Source organism: Mercurialis annua, linkage group LG4 (assembly GCF_937616625.2).
Source record: "Mercurialis annua linkage group LG4, ddMerAnnu1.2, whole genome shotgun sequence".
Taxonomy (NCBI): Eukaryota; Viridiplantae; Streptophyta; class Magnoliopsida; order Malpighiales; family Euphorbiaceae; genus Mercurialis; species Mercurialis annua.
Window position 1 is genome coordinate 36,250,561 of NC_065573.1, and position 19,610 is coordinate 36,270,170.

The 19,610-nt window shown below is 33.7% G+C and overlaps 4 protein-coding genes across 4 annotated transcripts; all 4 read left to right on the top strand.

Moving 5' to 3' along the window:
- Positions 1 to 2,863: 2,863 nt before the first annotated feature.
- Positions 2,864 to 8,817, top strand: LOC126676426 (uncharacterized). The gene is made up of 8 exons (XM_050370627.2): positions 2,864 to 3,109; positions 4,132 to 4,737; positions 4,888 to 6,240; positions 6,323 to 6,647; positions 6,909 to 7,164; positions 7,248 to 7,826; positions 8,173 to 8,304; positions 8,424 to 8,817. The coding sequence occupies exons 1-8, from the start codon at positions 2,996 to 2,998 to the stop codon at positions 8,461 to 8,463; spliced, it is 3,405 nt and encodes a 1,134-aa protein (XP_050226584.1). The 5' UTR covers positions 2,864 to 2,995; the 3' UTR covers positions 8,464 to 8,817.
- A 1,173-nt stretch (positions 8,818 to 9,990) lies between these two features.
- Positions 9,991 to 14,062, top strand: LOC126676427 (uncharacterized). Its single transcript, XM_056105548.1, has 8 exons — positions 9,991 to 10,539; positions 10,681 to 11,850; positions 11,935 to 12,259; positions 12,507 to 12,762; positions 12,846 to 13,424; positions 13,627 to 13,749; positions 13,860 to 13,889; positions 14,008 to 14,062. The coding sequence occupies exons 1-8, from the start codon at positions 10,060 to 10,062 to the stop codon at positions 14,060 to 14,062; spliced, it is 3,018 nt and encodes a 1,005-aa protein (XP_055961523.1). The 5' UTR covers positions 9,991 to 10,059.
- Positions 14,063 to 15,503: 1,441 nt separating this feature from the next.
- Positions 15,504 to 16,682, top strand: LOC126678644 (F-box protein CPR1-like). Its single transcript, XM_050373540.1, has one exon. The coding sequence runs from the start codon at positions 15,504 to 15,506 to the stop codon at positions 16,680 to 16,682; it is 1,179 nt and encodes a 392-aa protein (XP_050229497.1).
- Positions 16,683 to 17,938: 1,256 nt separating this feature from the next.
- LOC126678645 (F-box protein CPR1-like) lies at positions 17,939 to 18,781 on the top strand. The gene has a single exon (XM_050373541.1). The coding sequence runs from the start codon at positions 17,939 to 17,941 to the stop codon at positions 18,779 to 18,781; it is 843 nt and encodes a 280-aa protein (XP_050229498.1).
- The last annotated feature ends 829 nt before the right edge of the window (positions 18,782 to 19,610 follow it).

Below are 19,610 nucleotides of genomic sequence, written 5' to 3' on the forward strand. Positions count from 1 at the left end.
CTAGATGTGTTCGTTTTCTAAAGACACTACTAAAATGTTTGCTTTTAGCGACGGATTTTTCCGTCGCTAAAAGCATGAAATCCGTCGGGAAAACATTTCCCGACGGATTTCCCGACGGATTCAATCCGTCGGCAAAATCCTCGTCGCTAATTTTTTGGCGACGGACCAAAAAATTTGGCGACGGATTTTTCAGAAATTGCCGACGGATTTAAGCGACGGATTTAAATCCGTCGCTAATTACCGACGGATTTTAGCGACGGATTTAAATCCGTCACTAATTACCAAAAAATAAAAAAAAATTAAATCGTAAAATAAATTATTATTATTTAATCGGTCACACACCCGTCACACTCCGTCAACCTCCGTCCCCCACCCGTCCCCCGTCGCCCTCGGTTACCCATCCGTTGCCTCCATCACCCACTCGCAATTTTTACAAACTTCCCAGTAGGTCACCCATCCTTCCCACTGCTCCCACTCATTGCTCTTTAACTTTGAAGTTCTCCCGCGCGTATCTCCACCTGAACCAGCTCAGCTTCTTGTTATATATATATGTATTTTTATATTTAAATGTAACTAAAAATGACAAATACTTCCTCCCACATTTTAATATAATTATTTTTTATAATTAATAGTTATTTTAAATAATTATTAATGAATAAATAAATAACAATATTTTTAATATATATATTTATGTTATATTTAAATAATATTATATATAATTAAAAAAATAATAATTATTTTTTCTTTAATAATTATTTTTCTAAATAATTTTTTGATAAAAAATTTATTTAATTTAATAATTTTTTTACGATTTTTTTTATTTTTTGGTAATTAGTGACGGATTTAAATCCGTCGCTAAAATCCGTCGGTAATTAGCGACGGATTTAAATCCGTCGCTAAAATCCGTCGCTAAAAACAGATTTTGCGACGGATTTGAAATCCGTCGCTAAATACATCAAAATAATTGGCGGGAGTGTTCCCGCCAACTTTAGCGACGGATTTTCCGTCGCTAAAGTTGGCGGGAACATTCCCGCCAATTTAAATGACAATTTAGCGACGGATTTCAAATCCGTCGCTAAATCCGTCGGTAAAAAAAAATTAGCGACGGATTTTGAATCCGTCGCTAAAATCCGTCGGTAAAACACAGTTTTTTAGTAGTGAGAGGACGGCGGCTGTTAGGGATGTGGCGGCGGCCGAAGCGTAGCAGCGGTGGTGGTAGAAGTCGAAGTAGAGGTGGCCAAAGTAGTGGACATAGTGAGGTAGCCGAAGTTAATTATTTAATTAATTTAGAAATTTTTATTATTTATTTAATTAAATATTAGAAAAGTTAAGGGTACTTTGGAGCTGTGCATAATTTTTTTAAGCTTACTGCCTTAAAAACACCTGACATTTTGACCTATTTTATCTTATTTCACATTTTTTCGTTTCAATTGTACCCTTAAGCATTAAATTGATCTTTTTTTATTTAAAAAAATTTCAATTTTTTTAAAAAGATCAATTAAATGCATAAAGATCGATTTAATGCAAAAAAGGGTCAATTAAAATAATTTTTCGAATTTTTATCAAATGAAAAAAAATCAATTTAATGCTTAAAGGTGCAATTGAAATAAAAAAAAGTGAAATAGGATAAAATTGACAAATTTTTAACGTTAAAGTAGAATTGAAAAGGGGCTAAAAGATCGGATAATTTTAAGACATTAGACCTTTTTTTTATAAATAATACATCAACAATAGTTAACCGTGTTAGACATTTTTTAGACGGAAGAGGTTTACTATCCACGACCGAAAAGTTTAGGAAATTTACAGACGGTAAATGAAATTTAGAGGGTTTGTTTTAATGGGGTCCAAAAATCGGGGACTATGGATAATTATTAGCCCTTTTAAAAGTCAATATTTATTAAATTCATTGAAAATTCTTACCTTCCATCCTAACCCCAAAATGTAGTGTTGGGTTTCAAATGTAAATGCACGATTAGGATAGATATGTTAAAGGTTGTTATATTGAATGATCAAGTTCACGATAAACACCGTTTATTGTAAAATAAATAGTAAAGATCAATTTAATTAAAATTATATTTTTTTAATCTACATCATCGGTTTGATAAATGAATGATGAGAATTTAATGAACTTATCCCTCAAGTTCATTTAACTTTGAGAAAAATTCCACTACACCTAAAGTAACAAATTTTGGAGATCTAATGAAGAATAAGGTCTTTAATATTAAAAAAAAATGAAATATTGAAATTAAAGAAATGACCAATTATTTTTTTGAAAATACAAACCATTCTCAAATCTTAGGGTTAAGGTATAAAAATGACCCTAATGTTTGTCTTGTGGTTCACATTCCCTCCTAATATTTTTTCAAATGTCGAAAAAAACCCTAACGTTACTAAAATGAGACAAATATACCTTCTGTTTAACGGTAGCATATTTTAACGTTAACTTGCCTGATGTGACATACAATTAGCCGTTGCCCTAATATTTTTGGAATCTCAAATATGACCCTAATATTATTAAAGTGGAATAAATATAGCCCTAACGTTATCAAAATGGAACAAATATACTCCCCGTCTAATGATGAAGGGTATATTTGTTCAACTTTCATAATGTTAGGGTCATTTTGAGATTCAAAAACATTAGGGGGAAATGTGAGCGTTGGGGTAAACATTAGGGTCATTTTTGTACCTTCTCCCCAAATCTTATAATTTTTTCTTTTTTGAAATGTAAACTAACTTAACACGATCTAATCTATTTACTATGTTTGTTTAATCTTGACCATTAAAGTAAAAATCAACGGTTCTGTTGCTGTGGTCAAATATGCAAATAACCAAACATTTTAAAATTTGAAAAATATGCAAAATATGGAAGGAACATTACTTCCATAACTTCAGTCTCAAGCAAGGCTTTCCTTTTCAAGTGAATCTTTGTTTCGTACGGCGCTTAAAAATTTGTTCAGTTCATTCACACAAACAGTGAAAATCAACGAGGAATCTGATGAAGGACACTACTGAAAATCGTAAAAAATGGCCAGTAGGCAGAAGCTTGATTGATTCGGTATTTTCTTGGTCCATTCACGATGTACTCCGCAACGATCTCTATAAACACCAGGTTTTCCTCTCGCTCGCTCATTACTTAATCACTTGCGATTAGGGTTCAGAATTGTGAAAGTAATTTTTAGTTTTTTAAGTTTAGAGTTTAGTTTTTGGAGTTTAGAGTTTATTTTTTAAGATTTAAGTGTACTTTAGGGTTTTAGATTTAAGGTTTAATGTGAAATTACGGGTATTAAATTTAGGAGAGTGCTGAACTATAGGAAAACTGTAAAATGGATACTGAATAATATTTTTTTTGGCAAAATGGATAGTAAACTTAGTGAAACGTTTCAAAAAGAGGACTTTCAGCCTCACTCATTGGACGAAAAATGGCCGGGAGTCCTCCTTTTGTAACGTTCCGCTAAGTTTAATACCCTTTTTAAGGCATTGAGAATTGTTCAATTTATATTTTCATAGTTGATAGAGAATCAACTAGGAACTTAAGGGACAAGACTAGCATTAATGCAAATCATAAGGAAGTGCCAGTAGGCAGAAGCTTGTTACATTTGGTATTTTCTTGGTCCATTCAGAATGTACTTCACAAGGATCTCTGTAAACAACAGGTATACTTTCTCCTTACTGGCCTACTTTAGGAGTGTAATTGAATCGAGATGTAACACAATCAAATTAAAGCTTGAATTAACTAGGAAACTCAACTAGAACACAACTCGAACTTGATTGAATTTTATTTTAGTCATTTTTGGGGCAAAAAGGGTTTAGCGAGCACTGCCATTAAACTTAGGGGGTTTAGCGAGCGCGTCATTAAACTTGAGGGTTTAGTGATAGGAGGCCCTAAATTGAGGTGTCATGATTGATTATTAGCCTAATATTAAGGATACAAAAGCAAATTAACCAAAAACTCAATTTGTCGAGCTGAGTATATTGATACTCAAAATCGATTTAGCAATTGATTTTGTTGCTCAAACTCGAGCTTGACGCAATTTCGAGTATTTTTTGAGTCGATCCCGAGTACGTCCTGAGTTGACTTGACTTAGTTACATCCTAGCTTAGTTTCTGAAGTTTTGTGTTCCTCACTAACAGGTAAACAAAATTCCAGAGACATTCACATCAGTATCAGAATACATGAATTACTTTGTACCTCCGCTTCTCGAGGAAACACGTGCTGACTTGTTCTCAAGCATGACAATGGTATCTTCAGCACCCACCAGGGAAATCTTCTCAATTGAACTATGTAAAGATTATCAACTTCCGAGTGATTTGTTTTACAAGGTTTCACTACAAAGGACCAGAAACCCTTCTGATCATCCTGAGATAACAACTTATTATGATGAACCTCAGGTTGGAGATCTCATTGCATTGACAGATGTAGTCAGACCAAAATGGATTTCGGATCTTAACAGGCCTAAAAGACCCTTCCTTCTTGCTTATGTTCATAAGATTAACGACGAAAATTCTGACACGTTATCATTACTTGCTTCCAAGCCCATTAATCTTGAAGAAGGCATACCAAAAAGAAATAAGATCATATTTGGAGGACATGGCAGGCGTCAGCATGACAGAGATCGTCTCGTTGTTGTTTATTTAACCAACCTGACAACAAATATTCGTATATGGAAATCACTGAACTCAGAACTGGAGAACCCTAATACCAAACTAATCAAAAGTGTACTTCAAGCTAATTCAGCTGTAAGTAAGATCTGAAATTTATTAATATTTTCATGGTAAATTATCTCCGGCAACTTAGGTCCGAACTGAAAACCTCACAGCTCTAAAGATTTTGACATTCATTTCTGATGATATGTGTATTTTTGTTTATGAATTTGATGTTTCCTGCAGGATGAAGAAGATTGTACTGATTGCTTATTGGAAGGAAAAAATAGCGCTGAATTTGCAAAGGCAAGGGAGACTTTAATCAGGTCAAACAAAATGCATGATTCCCAGGGAGATGCAATTGTTAGCTGCCTGTCAATGAGGCAATGCTATCATCAGAATAGTGTCAAGCTAATTTGGGGTCCTCCAGGAACAGGAAAAACAAGAACTGTTGGTTTCTTGTTGCATTTTTTGTTTCATATGAACTGCAGGACACTTACTTGTGCTCCGACCAATATTGCAGTACTGAAAGTGACTGAAGGACTGCTAGGATTAGTTAAAAAGAAGCTCAAGTTTGGTACTTATGGACTGGGAGATATAGTTTTATTCGGGAACGAGGAGCGAATGAAGATTTCTGAGAATGACGATTTTCTTGATATTTTTCTCGAGTATCGAGCTCATGTACTTTGTCAATGCTTTAACTCATTGTATGGATGGAAGGCCAGTTTGGAATCAATGATGAATTTAATTGAAGATCCTGAACTACTCTATCGCAGGTACCAGGAGAGTTCAAAAGAGTTGTCAGATGATGATGATGATGAGGACAAAACTGAGTTAATTTATGAAAAGTTCTGTATTGAAAAGGTGGAAGATAAAAACCTCAATGACAAGAGTAAAGTAAATATTTGTAAGAAACAAATTTTCCAGGCTTTGAAAGAAAACCAATTAAAAGACAAACAGAAGAAGGTAAAAGATAAGAATAGCACTTGTCAAAGCAAGAAAGAAAATGTACAGAACAAGAAATGTGATGATGTTCTAACATTTGAGGAGTTCATAAAGAAACAATTTAAAATCTTCAATGCCAGGATGCAATTTTGCATTGAAACTATGTATACACACCTTCCAACATGTATAATCTCATTGAGGGTGGTGAATAACATGATCACAGCTCTTTTTTTGCTTCAATCTCTCGAAACTATTTTGCAGGAAGTTCGAGTTGCTGATTTCGGTTTAAGAGAAGCTATCTGTGATTTAGAAAATATAGGAGGCAGAGTTAGTCATTGTTCAAATTTATTTACCAAGAGAAAGGAATGCCTTATGATACTAAAAAAGCTACCTTCATCATTTGCAGTTCCAAAAATTATTGACAATTATTCGATCAAACAGTTTTGCTTGGCAAATGCTTGCCTACTGTTCTGTACTGTTTCTAGCTCTGCCAAGTTGCATACAGATGGAATGATGCCACTGGAATTATTGGTTATAGATGAGGCAGCGCAGCTTAAAGAATGTGAATCAACCATTCCTTTTCAGCTTCCTGGTCTTCGCCACGCTGTTCTTATCGGGGATGAGCGCCAACTTCCTGCCATGATTCAAAGCAAGGTACTAGTAGATTTGATCATTCTGATATAGCAACTTAGCCCCACAATCTAGCTATTTAATTGTCATTTTATATCATCAACAGATTTCAGAAAAGGCTGAATTTGGAAGAAGTTTGTTCGAGAGGCTAGTCTTACTCGGACACAAGAAACACCTACTGAATACACAGTTCAGAATGCATCCATCGATAAGTTCATTTCCAAATCGAGAGTTCTATGGTGGACAAATTCATGATGCTCCAACAGTTAAAGAAAGAAAATATCAGAAACAATTTCTTCCTGGAACCATGTATGGCACGTATTCGTTTATCAATATAGCACAAGGATTAGAGCAATCTAATGATGGGCTTAGCAAGAAAAATATGGTTGAGGTTGCTGTGATTTCTGAGATGGTTGCGAGGCTTTTTACAGGTATGTCGTGTTAGTGTGACATCTATGCTGCATGGTGTCAAGTCCTACATTTCAGCGTTTTGACTCTGGAAATGCTTATGGAACTCCGCAACTTTAATTTTATAACATATTCTTGTGAAAAAATGTCCTTTTTCATTATTCTTTATTTCAACATTACCATTTCACTGTTTTAGTCGCAACATATGACATATGTTACAGGCTTATTGTTTGCCTCGTGATTGGAATATTTGGAATACTAAAACTTTCCTTCTGATATTGCAGAATTCACTAAAACTAGTAAAAGGATGAGCATAGGAGTTGTATCACCCTACAAGGCTCAAGTTAAAGCTATTCAGAATAGAATCGGAAAGACTTACAGCGAAAATGTTGACTTTTCTGTAAGTATACGTTCTGTTGATGGGTTTCAAGGCGGCGAGGAGGATGTGATAATCATTTCCACTGTCAGATGTAATGGAAATGGATCAGTTGGATTTCTGTCAAATCATCAAAGAGCTAATGTAGCATTGACTCGTGCAAAGTATTGTACCAGAACACCATAAACTAAGATTTTCTAAAGCATTTACAGAAACTTTTCGCTGAAATTTCTACTTAATTCTGCAGGTATTGTCTTTGGATACTTGGAAATGCTTCTACTCTCATCAATAGCAACACTATTTGGAAGAAACTAGTCATCGACGCGAAGACACGAGGGTGTTTCCATCAAGCAGATGAAGACAAGAACCTGTCAAAAGCTATAGTAGATGTCTTGATTGAGCTAGACCGAATCGATGTTTTACTGGCCATGGATTCTCTCCTGTTCAAAAATTCAAAATGGAAAGTTTGCTTAAGTGATGATTTTCGGCATTCTATTGCCAAACTAAATTCTTATAATCGCCAAGAAGTAATATCTTTGCTGGGAAAACTTTCAAGTGGCTGGCATCAATATGATAACCAGATAAAGACCAATTTCCATGATGGAAATTCCTCTGAGATCCTGAAGAAGTACACTGTCAATGGCAATCTCAATCTGATGTGGACAGTTGATATTACCAAGGAAAATTCATACTTGATTCAGGTTCTCAAGATTTGGGATATCTTACCATTATCTGCTATAGCAAACCTGGAAAAGCGGCTTGATGCCATTGTTGGGAATTATACAGTTGATAAAATGAAACGCTGCAAACACAAATGTGTAGAAGGGTATGCAGTTTCTAGCTTACATTCTTCCGATATATATATTTTCACTTAAATATCAATTTGACCTCTGAATTCGCTCGTGGTGAGAAATTAACACCAACATTAATTTAATTTTTTTATCAATTAGTCCTATGAACTTGCTTTTTTTTTTTTATCAAGTATCCCTTATATGTTTTCAAAATTGACACATTTGATAAAAGTTGAAAAGCTCAAGGGTTGTCCATCGCCTGCAAGTTCATAGGGGCAACTTGATACTCAAGCCCTTCAACGTTCTTCAGGATGTATCAGAATTCTATAATAAGTTGAAAATGAATGACCATTTTTCAAGACAAGAATGTCTGAAATGCAGGAATTTGGTTGTACCTATGAAGTGGATGGTGGAGTCATTTGAAGAGAATCCTGAGCAAGTTTTGTCAAGACCATTTGCTTCACTCAGTCTCAGAGATAGAACAAAATCATCAGCAACAACAACTAACAACAGGTATAAATACAAATGTCTGTTCTTTTCTGTCAGCAAGTAAAGTTATTTAGCTCAGTTTTTCATTTATATGTATTCTCTAGTTAGATTGATCGACTCATTGATTTCGGACAATATCTCAGATTTAAGACGCATGGTAGAGCATATTCAAGGAGGTGGTGAAGGCTTAGTTGCAATCTACCGGGCAACAGTATAGGTGCTTTAATATCAAATGCTTGCAAATTTTGACGTTTCTGGTAGTGAAATGAGTTGTTAGGTTTCAAATGTAAATGCATGATTAGCAAATACTTGCATATATGGGGTTACAAAAAATTGCGGTAGAAATGTTAAAGTTAGTATATTTTGATAATTTAATTTTTATTTTCTTAACGTGGTGAATTCAAGCGGATTATCATTTACGTGGCCGATAAAAAATTATGTGGCATTTAATTTTTCCGTTACCACATAAGCAATTATTAACGGAAATAAATAAACTTAACTTTTGTACTACCCTTGTATCCAACCAAAACCTTTCCTATTTTTTTTTATCAGTAATTACTTCTCTTGTTTTACTTTAAATTTCAAATTAAAGTTATAGACGACCCATGCATTTATTAGTGACGCTTCAGTACTTAGATTTTTGTCCTTATATAATGGCATTGTTTCAAAATTACAGTTTGATTTGATGGTTCCAATAAAGAAAAACGACGGAAGTGGTGCAGTGGCTTTTCGAGGTCTCTGTGTATTTAATTAGGCTTAACTTTTGTACTCCAAAACCTTTCCAACTCAGTGTTTGTTTATTTGTCCTAATTAGCAATAATAATTACACAGTCTAATAAATACATTAAGTTAATTTATTGTATATTTTTAAAAATCGAAATATCAAAATTAATTTAATCTTTCATTTTATATAGAAGATGGTAGATTAAATCAATAATATAACAATGTTTATTAGATTATGAGACATCCTGTATCTCTATTAAATTATTAATTAATGTACTAACTCAAGGATTGTAACTATTAATATCACCTCAAATTAAAATTGACCTTTCATATACCTTTCTAAAATTCCATGTCAGCACCATTTTCTTTCCCAATTAGCTACATACATAGCACACACATAATAAGGCCAGGTTAATTTGTTTAATCTTGACCCTTAATTAAATTCAAAATCAATGGTTATGGTATTGCTGTCAAATATGTACAATACCTTCTTCTTGGAATATAAAAAACATACTACAAAATAGGGAAGAAATAGTACTTACAGGTGAACCTTATTTTTTTCTTTCTTCTGTCTTCTGTTTTATTAAGACATTGAGAAATTGTTCAGTTCATATTCCACATTCAAAGAGAGATAATCAACAAACAACTTGATGGAGAAGACTAAAATCAATTCAAATCATAATGAAGTTCCAGGCAGAAGCTTGATAGATTTGGTACTTTCTTGGTCCATTCAGAATGTTCTTGACAAGGATCTCTATAAACAACAGGTATACTCTCCAACACTGCTCGAACTTCAAATTAATAAAAAAACTCGATTATACTCTGAGCTTGTCGAATCGAGTATCTTGATATACTAAACTCGAGCTCAAATCAATTTTGAGTCAATCCGGAGTAGCTCGTGAGTTGACTATGACTCAGTTATGCATCAACCCAGTTTCTGAAGTTGTGTGTTTGTTACTTACAGGTAAAGAAAATCCCACAGACATTCAAATCAACATCAGAATACATTTTGTTCCTCCCCTTCTTGAGGAAACACATGCTGACTTGTTTTCGAACATGACCATGGTATCCACATTACCGACCAGGGAAATTGTTTCAGTTGAAGTATCAAAAGGTTATCAACTTCCCAATGACTTGTTTTACAAGGTTTCCTTGGAAAATATCAAAAACTCTTCTGATGGTCATGGGATACCAAGTTATAATGAACCTCAGGTTGGAGATTTAATTGCATTTACAGATGTAATCAGACCAAAATGCATTTCTGATCTTAACAGGCCTAGAAGACCTTTTCTTCTTGCTTATGTTCATGAGATTGCTGATGAAAATTCTGACATACTGTCAATAATTGCTTCCAAGCCCTTTAATTTAGAAGAAAATAAGATCATATTTGGCGGAAATGGCCGTCAGAAAGATCGTCTCTTTGTTGTTTATATAACCAACCTGACAACAAATATTCGGATATGGAAAGCACTGAACTCAGAACTAGAAAACCCTAATACCAACATCATCAAGAGAGTACTTGAAGCTAATTCAGCTGTAAGTAAGATCTGTAATTTATTGTTTTTGGTAAATTATCTCTGTCAACTTGGGTCCAGACTCGAAACCGCACAGCTCTAGAGATTTGTGATTCATTTCTGATTAGATGTGTTTTTTTAATGAATTTGATGTTTCCTGCAGGAGGAAGAAGATTGTTCTGATTGCTTATTAGAAGGAAAAATTAGGGATGAAATTGAAAATGTGAGGACTTTAATCGGGTCAAACAAAATGAATTATTCCCAGGGAGAGGCAATTGTTAGCTGTCTGTCAATGAGTCAATGTCATCATCAGAATAGTGTTAAGCTGATTTGGGGTCCTCCTGGAACAGGAAAAACAAGAACTGTTGGTTTCTTGTTGCAATTCTTGTTTCATATGAAATGCAGGACACTTACTTGTGCCCCAACCAATATTGCAGTATTGAAAGTGACTGAAGGACTGATGGGATTAGTTAAAAAGGAGCTTAAGTTTGATACTTATGGACTGGGAGATATAGTTTTAATTGGGAACGAGGTGCGAATGAAGATTTCTGATAACGACGATTTTCGTGATATATTTCTTGAGCATCGAGCTCGAGTACTTTGTCGCTGCTTTAACCCATTGTATGGATGGAAGCCCAGTTTAGAATCAATGATCAACTTACTTGAAGATCCTGAACAACTCTATGGTCGGTATGTCCAGAGTTCAAAAGAGTTCACCGATGGGGACGAGGAAGATGAGGATGAGGATGAGGATGAGTTCGTAAAGAAATTAACATTCGGAGAGTTCGTAAAGAAACAATTCAAAATCTTTAATGACAGGCTCCAATTTTGCATTGAAAATATGTGCACACATCTTGCAACATGTATACTCTCATTTCAAGTGGCGAAGAACATGATCACCTCTATGATTTTGCTCAAATCTCTAGAAACCTATTTGCAGAAAATTCGAGTTGCTGATTTTGGTTTTAGAGATGCTATCTTTGATTTAGAAAATGAAGGAGACGGAGTTGTTCATTCTTCAAATTTATTTACCAAGAGAAGGGAATGCCTTGTCATCCTCAAAAAACTGCCTTCGTTGTTTGCAGTTCCAACGACTATTGATGATTATTCGATCAAACAGTTTTGCTTGGCAAATGCTTGCCTACTTTTCTGTACTGTTTCTAGCTCTGCCAAGTTGCATACAAATGGAATGATGCCACTAGAATTATTGATTATAGATGAGGCCGCACAGCTTAAAGAATGTGAATCAGCAATTCCTTTGCAGCTTCCTGGTCTTTGCCACGCTGTTCTTATCGGGGATGAGCGCCAACTTCCTGCCATGGTTCAAAGCAAGGTACTAGTTGGTTTGGTTGTTTTGATATAGAAATTTTTCCATGTATTGTAGCTATGTAATTTTGTCATTTTATATCATTAACAGATTTCGGAAAAGGCTGAATTCGGAAGAAGTTTGTTTGAGAGACTAGTCTTACTTGGACACAAGAAACATCTACTGAATACACAGTACAGGATGCATCCATCGATTAGTTCATTTCCGAATCATGAGTTCTATGGTGGGAAAATTCATGATGCTCCAACAGTTAAAGAAAAAAACTATCAGAAACAGTTTCTTCCTGGAGCCATGTATGGAACATATTCATTTATCAATATAGCCCAAGGATTAGAGCAATCTAATGATGGGCGCAGCCAGAAAAATATGGTTGAGGTTGCTGTGATTTCCGAGCTGGTTGCAAACCTTTTCAAAGGTATGTCATGTTAGTTTGCCTTGTATATTTTGCCTTGTGATTGGAGTTATATTGCACGGAAACTTATCGAATCTTAAATTTTGGTGTTCCGTTTCTGCTTCTGAAACTCTGGAAGTAAATATTTATAACCTATTTTTATAAAAAATGGCATTTCGTAGTTGTGCAGTTTCCTGTTTCAGTATTTTTGTTTATATGCAACATAGGATTGGAGTACTGCGAGAATTCAACTTTGCTTTTGATATTGCAGAATTCACTAACACTAAAAAAAGGATGAGCATAGGAGTCATATCACCTTACAAGGCTCAAGTTAAAGCCATTCAAGGGAGAATTGGAAAGACTTGCAACGAAAATGGCGACTTTTCTGTAAGCATACGTTCTGTTGATGGGTTTCAAGGTGGCGAGGAGGATGTGATAATCATCTCTACTGTCAGATGTAATGAAAATGGATCAATTGGTTTTCTGTCAAATCGTCAAAGAGCGAATGTAGCATTGACTCGTGCAAAGTATTGCATCAGAATACCATAAACTAATGTTTCTTAAACACTTACAGAAACTTTGAGCTAAAATTTCTTACTTTATTCTGCAGGTACTGTCTTTGGATACTTGGAAATGCTTCTACTCTTATCAATAGCAACACGATTTGGAAGAAATTAGTCATGGAAGCCAAGATACGAGGGTGTTTCCATCAAGCAGATCAAGACAAGAACTTGTCAAAGGCTATTATGGATATCTTGATTGAGCTTGACCGAATTGATGTTTTACTGGACATTGATTCTCTCCAATTCAAAAATTCAAAATGGAAAGTCTGCTTAAGTGATGATTTTCGAAATTCTGCTGCCAAATTAAATTCTGAGAATTGTCGAGAAGTAATAGCTTTGTTGGGAAAGCTTTCAAGTGGTCTGCATCAACCTGATGACCAAAGACAGACCAATTTCCAGGAGGGAAATTCCTCTGAGATCCTGAAGAAGTACAATGTCAATGACAATCTCAATCTGATGTGGACAGTTGATGTTACCAAGGAAAATTCAAACTTGATTCAGGTTCTCAAGATTTGGGATATCTTACCATTATCGGCTATACCGGACCTGGAAAAGCGCCTGGATTCCATTTTCGGGAATTATACAGTAGATAAAATGAAACGGTGCAAACACAAATGTGTAGAAGGGTATGCAGTTTCTATCTTCCATTTTTTTGATCTACAGTAAACTTTTACTTAAATATCAATTTCCCCTTAAATTTGCACGTCATGAGCGATTAAAACGAAAACTTTTTTTTTTTTTTATCAATTAGCCCTTATAATTTGTTTTCAAAGTTGATACATTTGTAAAGACAAGAGAGGATGTAATAAATGAATGTCCGAAATGCAGGAATTTGGTTGTACCTATGAAATGGGCGATGGAGTCATCTGAACAGAATCCTGAGGGACTTTTGACAAGACCATTTGCTTCACTAAGTCTCAGAGATAGATCAGAATCAACAACTGATAACAGGTATTGATACAAATGTGTGTTTTTTTCTGTCAGAAATTAAATTTTAGACCCAATTTATATGTATTCTCTGTTTATAATGTTTGATTCATTGATTTCGGACAACATCTCAGATTTAAGACTCATGGTCGAGAAAATTCAAGGTGGTGACCAGGAAGCAGTATTAACAATTTATGAAGTTTCTTAGCCTAAATTGTTATTTTTGTTATTATATGACAATTTTTGTTGTTGTTCTTTTATGAACAACTATTTACATTTCAGAGTTCTTCTGATGTCAGAAATCTCAAATTTTTCTTCTATGATCGAAATCTCTTAAAATGATAATTATTTAGTATCAAAATTCTCTATAAAACATTTGTTACCTGAGGCTGAGGCAAAATTTGAATATTCATTCATTAAATTCTCGAAATTTATCTCTGGAATGAGACTGATTCTTCAATTTTTAAATTCTACAAATTTGGAATGGTTTCCAACATTTTGTGGTTCTATAACATGGTTAAATTATAAAATAGAAATAAACATGCTTAAATTTGTGATTAACAATCTGAAGTAGAGCAAACCAAAACTAAAGTCTCTCTCTAAAAAAATGTAGCCCCCTACAGTTTGTTTATTATTTTTTCCGGCTGCTGCTAACGGTTTATTTTTGCCGTTGGCGGTAGCCATCTCTTTTTTTATATTGCTTTAATTTCATAAAATTTAATAAATAGCCAACTCTTTTTATTTTAATTTTTAATGGATTAAAATTTATCGATAAAACGTGTATCACATTTAATTTATCACTTACGAAGAATCGAAGATAGATTGAAAACCTTTCGGATGAAACCGTTTATGAGTTACAATTGTTTTTTTATTTTGGTCAAATGTTGCAAAAAGGCTAGACCTTTCATAAATGTTCCACAAAAGTCCTGACCTTTCAATTTCGTCGATTTTGGCCAAAAATCGATTATTTCGTTTCAATTGTGTCCCATTTTCAATTGGCACGCAATTTGGCCTACCTGGCGCCTATGTGGCGTGCCACACAATGTGCCACCATGGCACTTATTAGGTTAAAGTACAAATAAAGTCTTAATTTAAAAAAAAAAACTATTTTGACCCTCTAATTTTAAATTATTTCAATTTAACTTTTATAATATTTATCAATTTTATGTTTATAAATTTATTAATACATTTTCACCCTCTTCTTCATTTATTTTATCTTTAAAAAATAAAATTATATATTAAAACTAATTAAATAACCATTCCGTATAAAAAAAAATTCCCTGATTTTTTTTTCCGGAGCAGATGTGTTCATTTTATCAAAAATAGAAAGTTAGCTATAAATTAAGGATGAAAAATAAATGAATTCAACTTGAGGGAGCCATGTTCACGATCTAATGAACAATGTAGATTTAAAATATACAATTTTAATTAAATTAATTTACACTGTTCATTGTGAACATAACCCCCTCAATCCAAAATGATAGGGTGACTTATAAACTCAAGATAGAAAGAGTAAAGTTTAATTTGCTACCTTATTTTTACTAAAATAATTGAAGAAAAAATAAAATATCTTTTTGTTATTTTTTTTATAATTTATTCACTATATACTCTGGGAGGGAGGTGTAACCTATTAGTATATCTCTTTAGATGAACAAGCTAAGCAAGAAATTTCCTGCTTTCCAGTATCTACTGAAAGAAGAAACCCTAATTATAACTCGCTATAACCCTAATCTCATAGATACTACAATCTTCAATCCATCGAAACTCAACCACTAACAATGTCAGAATCGCTACCACTCGACATTCTCTTTATCATATTCACTTTTTTACCCCTCAAATCTCTGATGCGCTTCAAGTGTTTGTCCAAATCTTTTCGTTCATTAATCGACAGTCCTCAATTCGCCAATTCCCGTCAATATGATCTCAATATCCATCGCAAACTCATTGTCGCCGATCACCACCTCGACGGTTTCATCTACATTATAGACTTGGATACTTCGCCACTTACCACTCCGCTGAACATCAGATGCCGCCAAAAGCCAACAGTCAAGACTCCTGACGATTTCATCCCTATAAATCATGGCGGCTTGTTTGGATCTTGTAACGGCGTGGTTGCTATGTATAACGAGCAAGGAATCTCTCTGTGGAATACGTCGAATAACAGGTTTAAATCTTTTCCTCTTTGGATCGTTGATATCGTGTTTGATGGATTCGGGTATGATTCAGTTTCTGATGACTATAAAGTGGTTATGCTCACTAAATTATTTTCTGAAGATTTTTTAAGAGTTATGGTTTATAGTGTAAAAACTAATTCATTAAGAAGGATTCAGGATCTTCACATTCCTGAACCAAATATATATCGCTATAATTACGAGTACTCGGGTGTTCTTGTGGGTTCCTTCTTGCATTGGATAGCTCATCCTCGAGATGAGTCGACTGCTTATCATAACTTCATTCTTGCATTTGATCTTAGAGATGAAACGTTTCGTCAGGTGCCGCAGCCGCGGGATATGATAGATGTAGAAGATAAAGTGTTGAATATGGTATCAGAACTCGGAGGGTGCCTTAGTTTGAGCTATCGTTTTCAGGGTTATGTTGAAATTTGGATTATGAAGGAATATGGAATTGAGGATTCTTGGACTAAATTGCTCTCTTTACATCGTCGTCAAAATTTTAATTTTAATTTTTATGCTAGATTGAAACCTTTATGCTACTCAAGTGAAGGTGATAAAGTTTTGATGGACTATAATGAAGGGAAAGAGATCATTTTGTACGATCTAAAGAATCAAACTTTTGACATAATCGATATTTTTGAATCCTATGAAAAGACTTATGGTGTGCATAAGTCTGGATTTGTATGCGCAACAACCTTAGCGTTTCCCACTGTTAATAGCGGATCGAGTAGTACTTGCAAGAAAATGCCAAGGAAGAAGAAGAAGAATAGCAGGAAATCTTGATCCAAGCTATAAGCTTTTTCAGTGTTTTTTTTTCAATTATAATAAGAATTTAAATAAATCTACCTTGGACTATATTGAGACGGCGGCAATGAAGGCTTATCTTAATGGCTGAGTCCTTCACCACTGCATGGAGTCGAGGGTTTAACACCCGATTTTCCGTTAATTCCTGCTAACAAGTAACATAGAATAGATCTATGATAAGAAAAATATTGAGACGGGAAATTAGCTATTCTTTTGTCTTTTTATGATAATTTATTGTATTCTATTGATCAATGTTAATTTTGCCTTCACTTTTGCTGTACTAGTAGCTAAACAATTATGTAGTTTTAGTTTTAAACTTGTTAGATAATCGGTTTATGATACTATGTATGTTTTTATTCAATTATTTCGTTCTATATAAGATCAACAAAAATGCATTCTAGTGTTTATAATTTCTTTTGATACCGGTATAAAAGTTTCTTATATTTCAAAATAATAATAATTAATATTGTAAATAAATTACACCATTTATTCTTTATTTTTTGAAAGAAACTAGTCCAAGTAATGAATGATGAGCTCGTACTTAACAATTTCACACAAATATAGTTTTAGTCTTAATTGTGCCCAATTTTTTTTTAAGAGTTTAAGTGTACTTTTGAAAAAACTACAAGAGTCTTTTTGTACATATTGCTAATAAAAGTTGATGTTCAGAGCAGAAAAAGTAAATTTTTTAAAAATTAAATTACCAAAAAATTTAGGATATTAATTATGTTAAATCAATCAAGACTCGTCAGTTGTGTTGATTTTTCAATTCAATCGATTATTATTTCTTTAACCTAATTACAACTGCTAGTATATATAACCCTAATCTCATAATTTTCGACAAAACATACATAACAGCTATCGCTAGATACAACCATCTTCAATAAGAGTTAACAATGTCAGAATCGCTACCACTCGACATTCTCTTTACCATATTCACCTTTTTACCCCTCAAATATCTGGTACGCTTCAAGTGTTTGTCCAACTCTTTTCGTTCATTAATCGACAGCCTTCAACTCGCCAATTCCCATCAATATGATCTCAATAACCACCGCAAACTCATTGTCGCCGATCACCACCTCGACGGTTTCATCTACATTATAGACTTGGATACTTCGCCACTTACCACTCCGCTGAACATCACATGCCGCCAAAAGCCAACAGTCAAGACTCCTGACGATTTCATCCCTATAAATCATGGCGGCTTGTTTGGATCTTGTAACGGCGTGGTTGCTATGTATAACGAGCAAGGAATCTCTCTGTGGAATACGTCGACTAACAAGTTTAAATCTTTTCCTCTTTGGATCGTTGATATCCAGCTCGACGGATTCGGGTATGATTCAGTTTCTTATGACTATAAAGTCGTCATGGTCACTAAACTATTTTCTGAAGATTTCTTAAGAGTTATGATATATAGTGTCAAAACTAATTCATTGAGAAGGATTCAGGATCTTCACGGTCTTGAACCTTTTTCGACTCGCCTTAACTACGACCATTCTGGTGTTCTTGTGGGTTCCTTCTTGCATTGGGTTGCTCATCCTCTTAATGAGAGGACTGCTTATCATAACTTCATTCTTGCATTTGATCTTAGAGATGAAAAGTTCCGTAAGGTGCCGCAGCCCCGGGATATGATTGATGTAGAAGATAAAGTGTTGAATATGGTTTCAGAACTCGGAGGATGCCTTAGTTTGAGCTATCAATTTCAGGGTTATGTTGATATTTGGATTATGAAGGAATATGGAGTTGAGAAATCTTGGACTAAATTGGTCTCTGTACGAAGTTGTCAAAATTCTGATTATAGTTTTCATGCTACATTGAAACCTTTATGCTACTCAAAAGAAGGGGATAAAATTTTGATGGACTATAAAGAAGGGAAAGAGATCATATCATATGATTTAAAGAATCAAACTTTTGACATAATCGACATTTTTAAATCCTCGAAGTATAATAAAAAGAGATATGGCGTGTTTAAGTCTGGATTTGTATGCGCAACAACATCAGCGTTTCCCATTGTTAATGGTGGATCGAGTAGTACTTGCAAGAAAATGCCAAGGAAGAAGAATAGCAGGAAATCTTGATTCAAGCTATAAGCTTTTTCAGTGCTATGTGCAACATTTGCATAATAGAGGAGTAGCATTACTTATTGGGTGAGAGTAATTTGCTTTAAATTTTTATTTAGTTTTCAACAAAGATACTACTTGATAATTAGCTAAAAATCCTAATATTTTTTGAATAATTCTCCTAATTTTTTTTTTCCATAATTGAAGAGGGGAACGTTTGTGGGAGAAATTGAACCCACCACCTAGCAGTTTGCTGCCCAATGCTTATATCATTTGAACTATAGCTCATTGTTGCCCAATGCTTAAATTTATTTATTTGTTGTAAAAATCAAAATATTATAATTTAATATAATGGACTTGCAAGTTCTTAACTCACGATATTAGTAGTTATATTTCCATCAACAGTTTAGTGATTCCGTCCATTTTTTCTGTCAGTCAATTGAATTAAAAAGACTTTTTTTATTAAAAATCTATTTAATTCTTTAACTTACATTTCTAATGTCTAAATAAAAAATTGTATTATTATTAGACATAGTTAGTTAACAACTTTAATTTAATTTTTTATATATATATATATTAATGTTTATTTTTTTTGAAGAAAGGAAATTTTTGCATTTTAAAATTTTTTTAGTCTTAAAGTATAAATAAAGTAAAACAATTTAGAAAAGTTTAAAAATACATTTAAAATTAAAAAATAAATATATGAAACTATTAATCTATTAAATTTCATAGATCTATTGCTATTTTTTATTAAAGTTTAAGAACTATAATAAAATTATTCAATTTTAATTCAAATTACAACACTAAAAATAGACGGAAGGACTCAATTGTTCAAAAATAAAAGTAG

What these genes read in the sequence shown, in the direction of transcription:
- LOC126678645 (XM_050373541.1), top strand. Translation starts at nt 17,939, where the DNA reads ATGTATAACGAGCAAGGAATCTCTCTGTGGAATACGTCGACTAACAAG.
- LOC126676427 (XM_056105548.1), top strand. Translation starts at nt 10,060, where the DNA reads ATGACCATGGTATCCACATTACCGACCAGGGAAATTGTTTCAGTTGAA. An exon ending in TACTTGAAGCTAATTCAGCT is followed by an intron (nt 10,540 to 10,680) that starts GTAAGTAAGATC and finishes TGTTTCCTGCAG; the next exon opens with GAGGAAGAAGATTGTTCTGA. An exon ending in CTGCCATGGTTCAAAGCAAG is followed by an intron (nt 11,851 to 11,934) that starts GTACTAGTTGGT and finishes TATCATTAACAG; the next exon opens with ATTTCGGAAAAGGCTGAATT.
- LOC126676426 (XM_050370627.2), top strand. Translation starts at nt 2,996, where the DNA reads ATGAAGGACACTACTGAAAATCGTAAAAAATGGCCAGTAGGCAGAAGC. An exon ending in TACTTCAAGCTAATTCAGCT is followed by an intron (nt 4,738 to 4,887) that starts GTAAGTAAGATC and finishes TGTTTCCTGCAG; the next exon opens with GATGAAGAAGATTGTACTGA. An exon ending in GCAACAACAACTAACAACAG is followed by an intron (nt 8,305 to 8,423) that starts GTATAAATACAA and finishes ACAATATCTCAG; the next exon opens with ATTTAAGACGCATGGTAGAG.
- LOC126678644 (XM_050373540.1), top strand. Translation starts at nt 15,504, where the DNA reads ATGTCAGAATCGCTACCACTCGACATTCTCTTTATCATATTCACTTTT.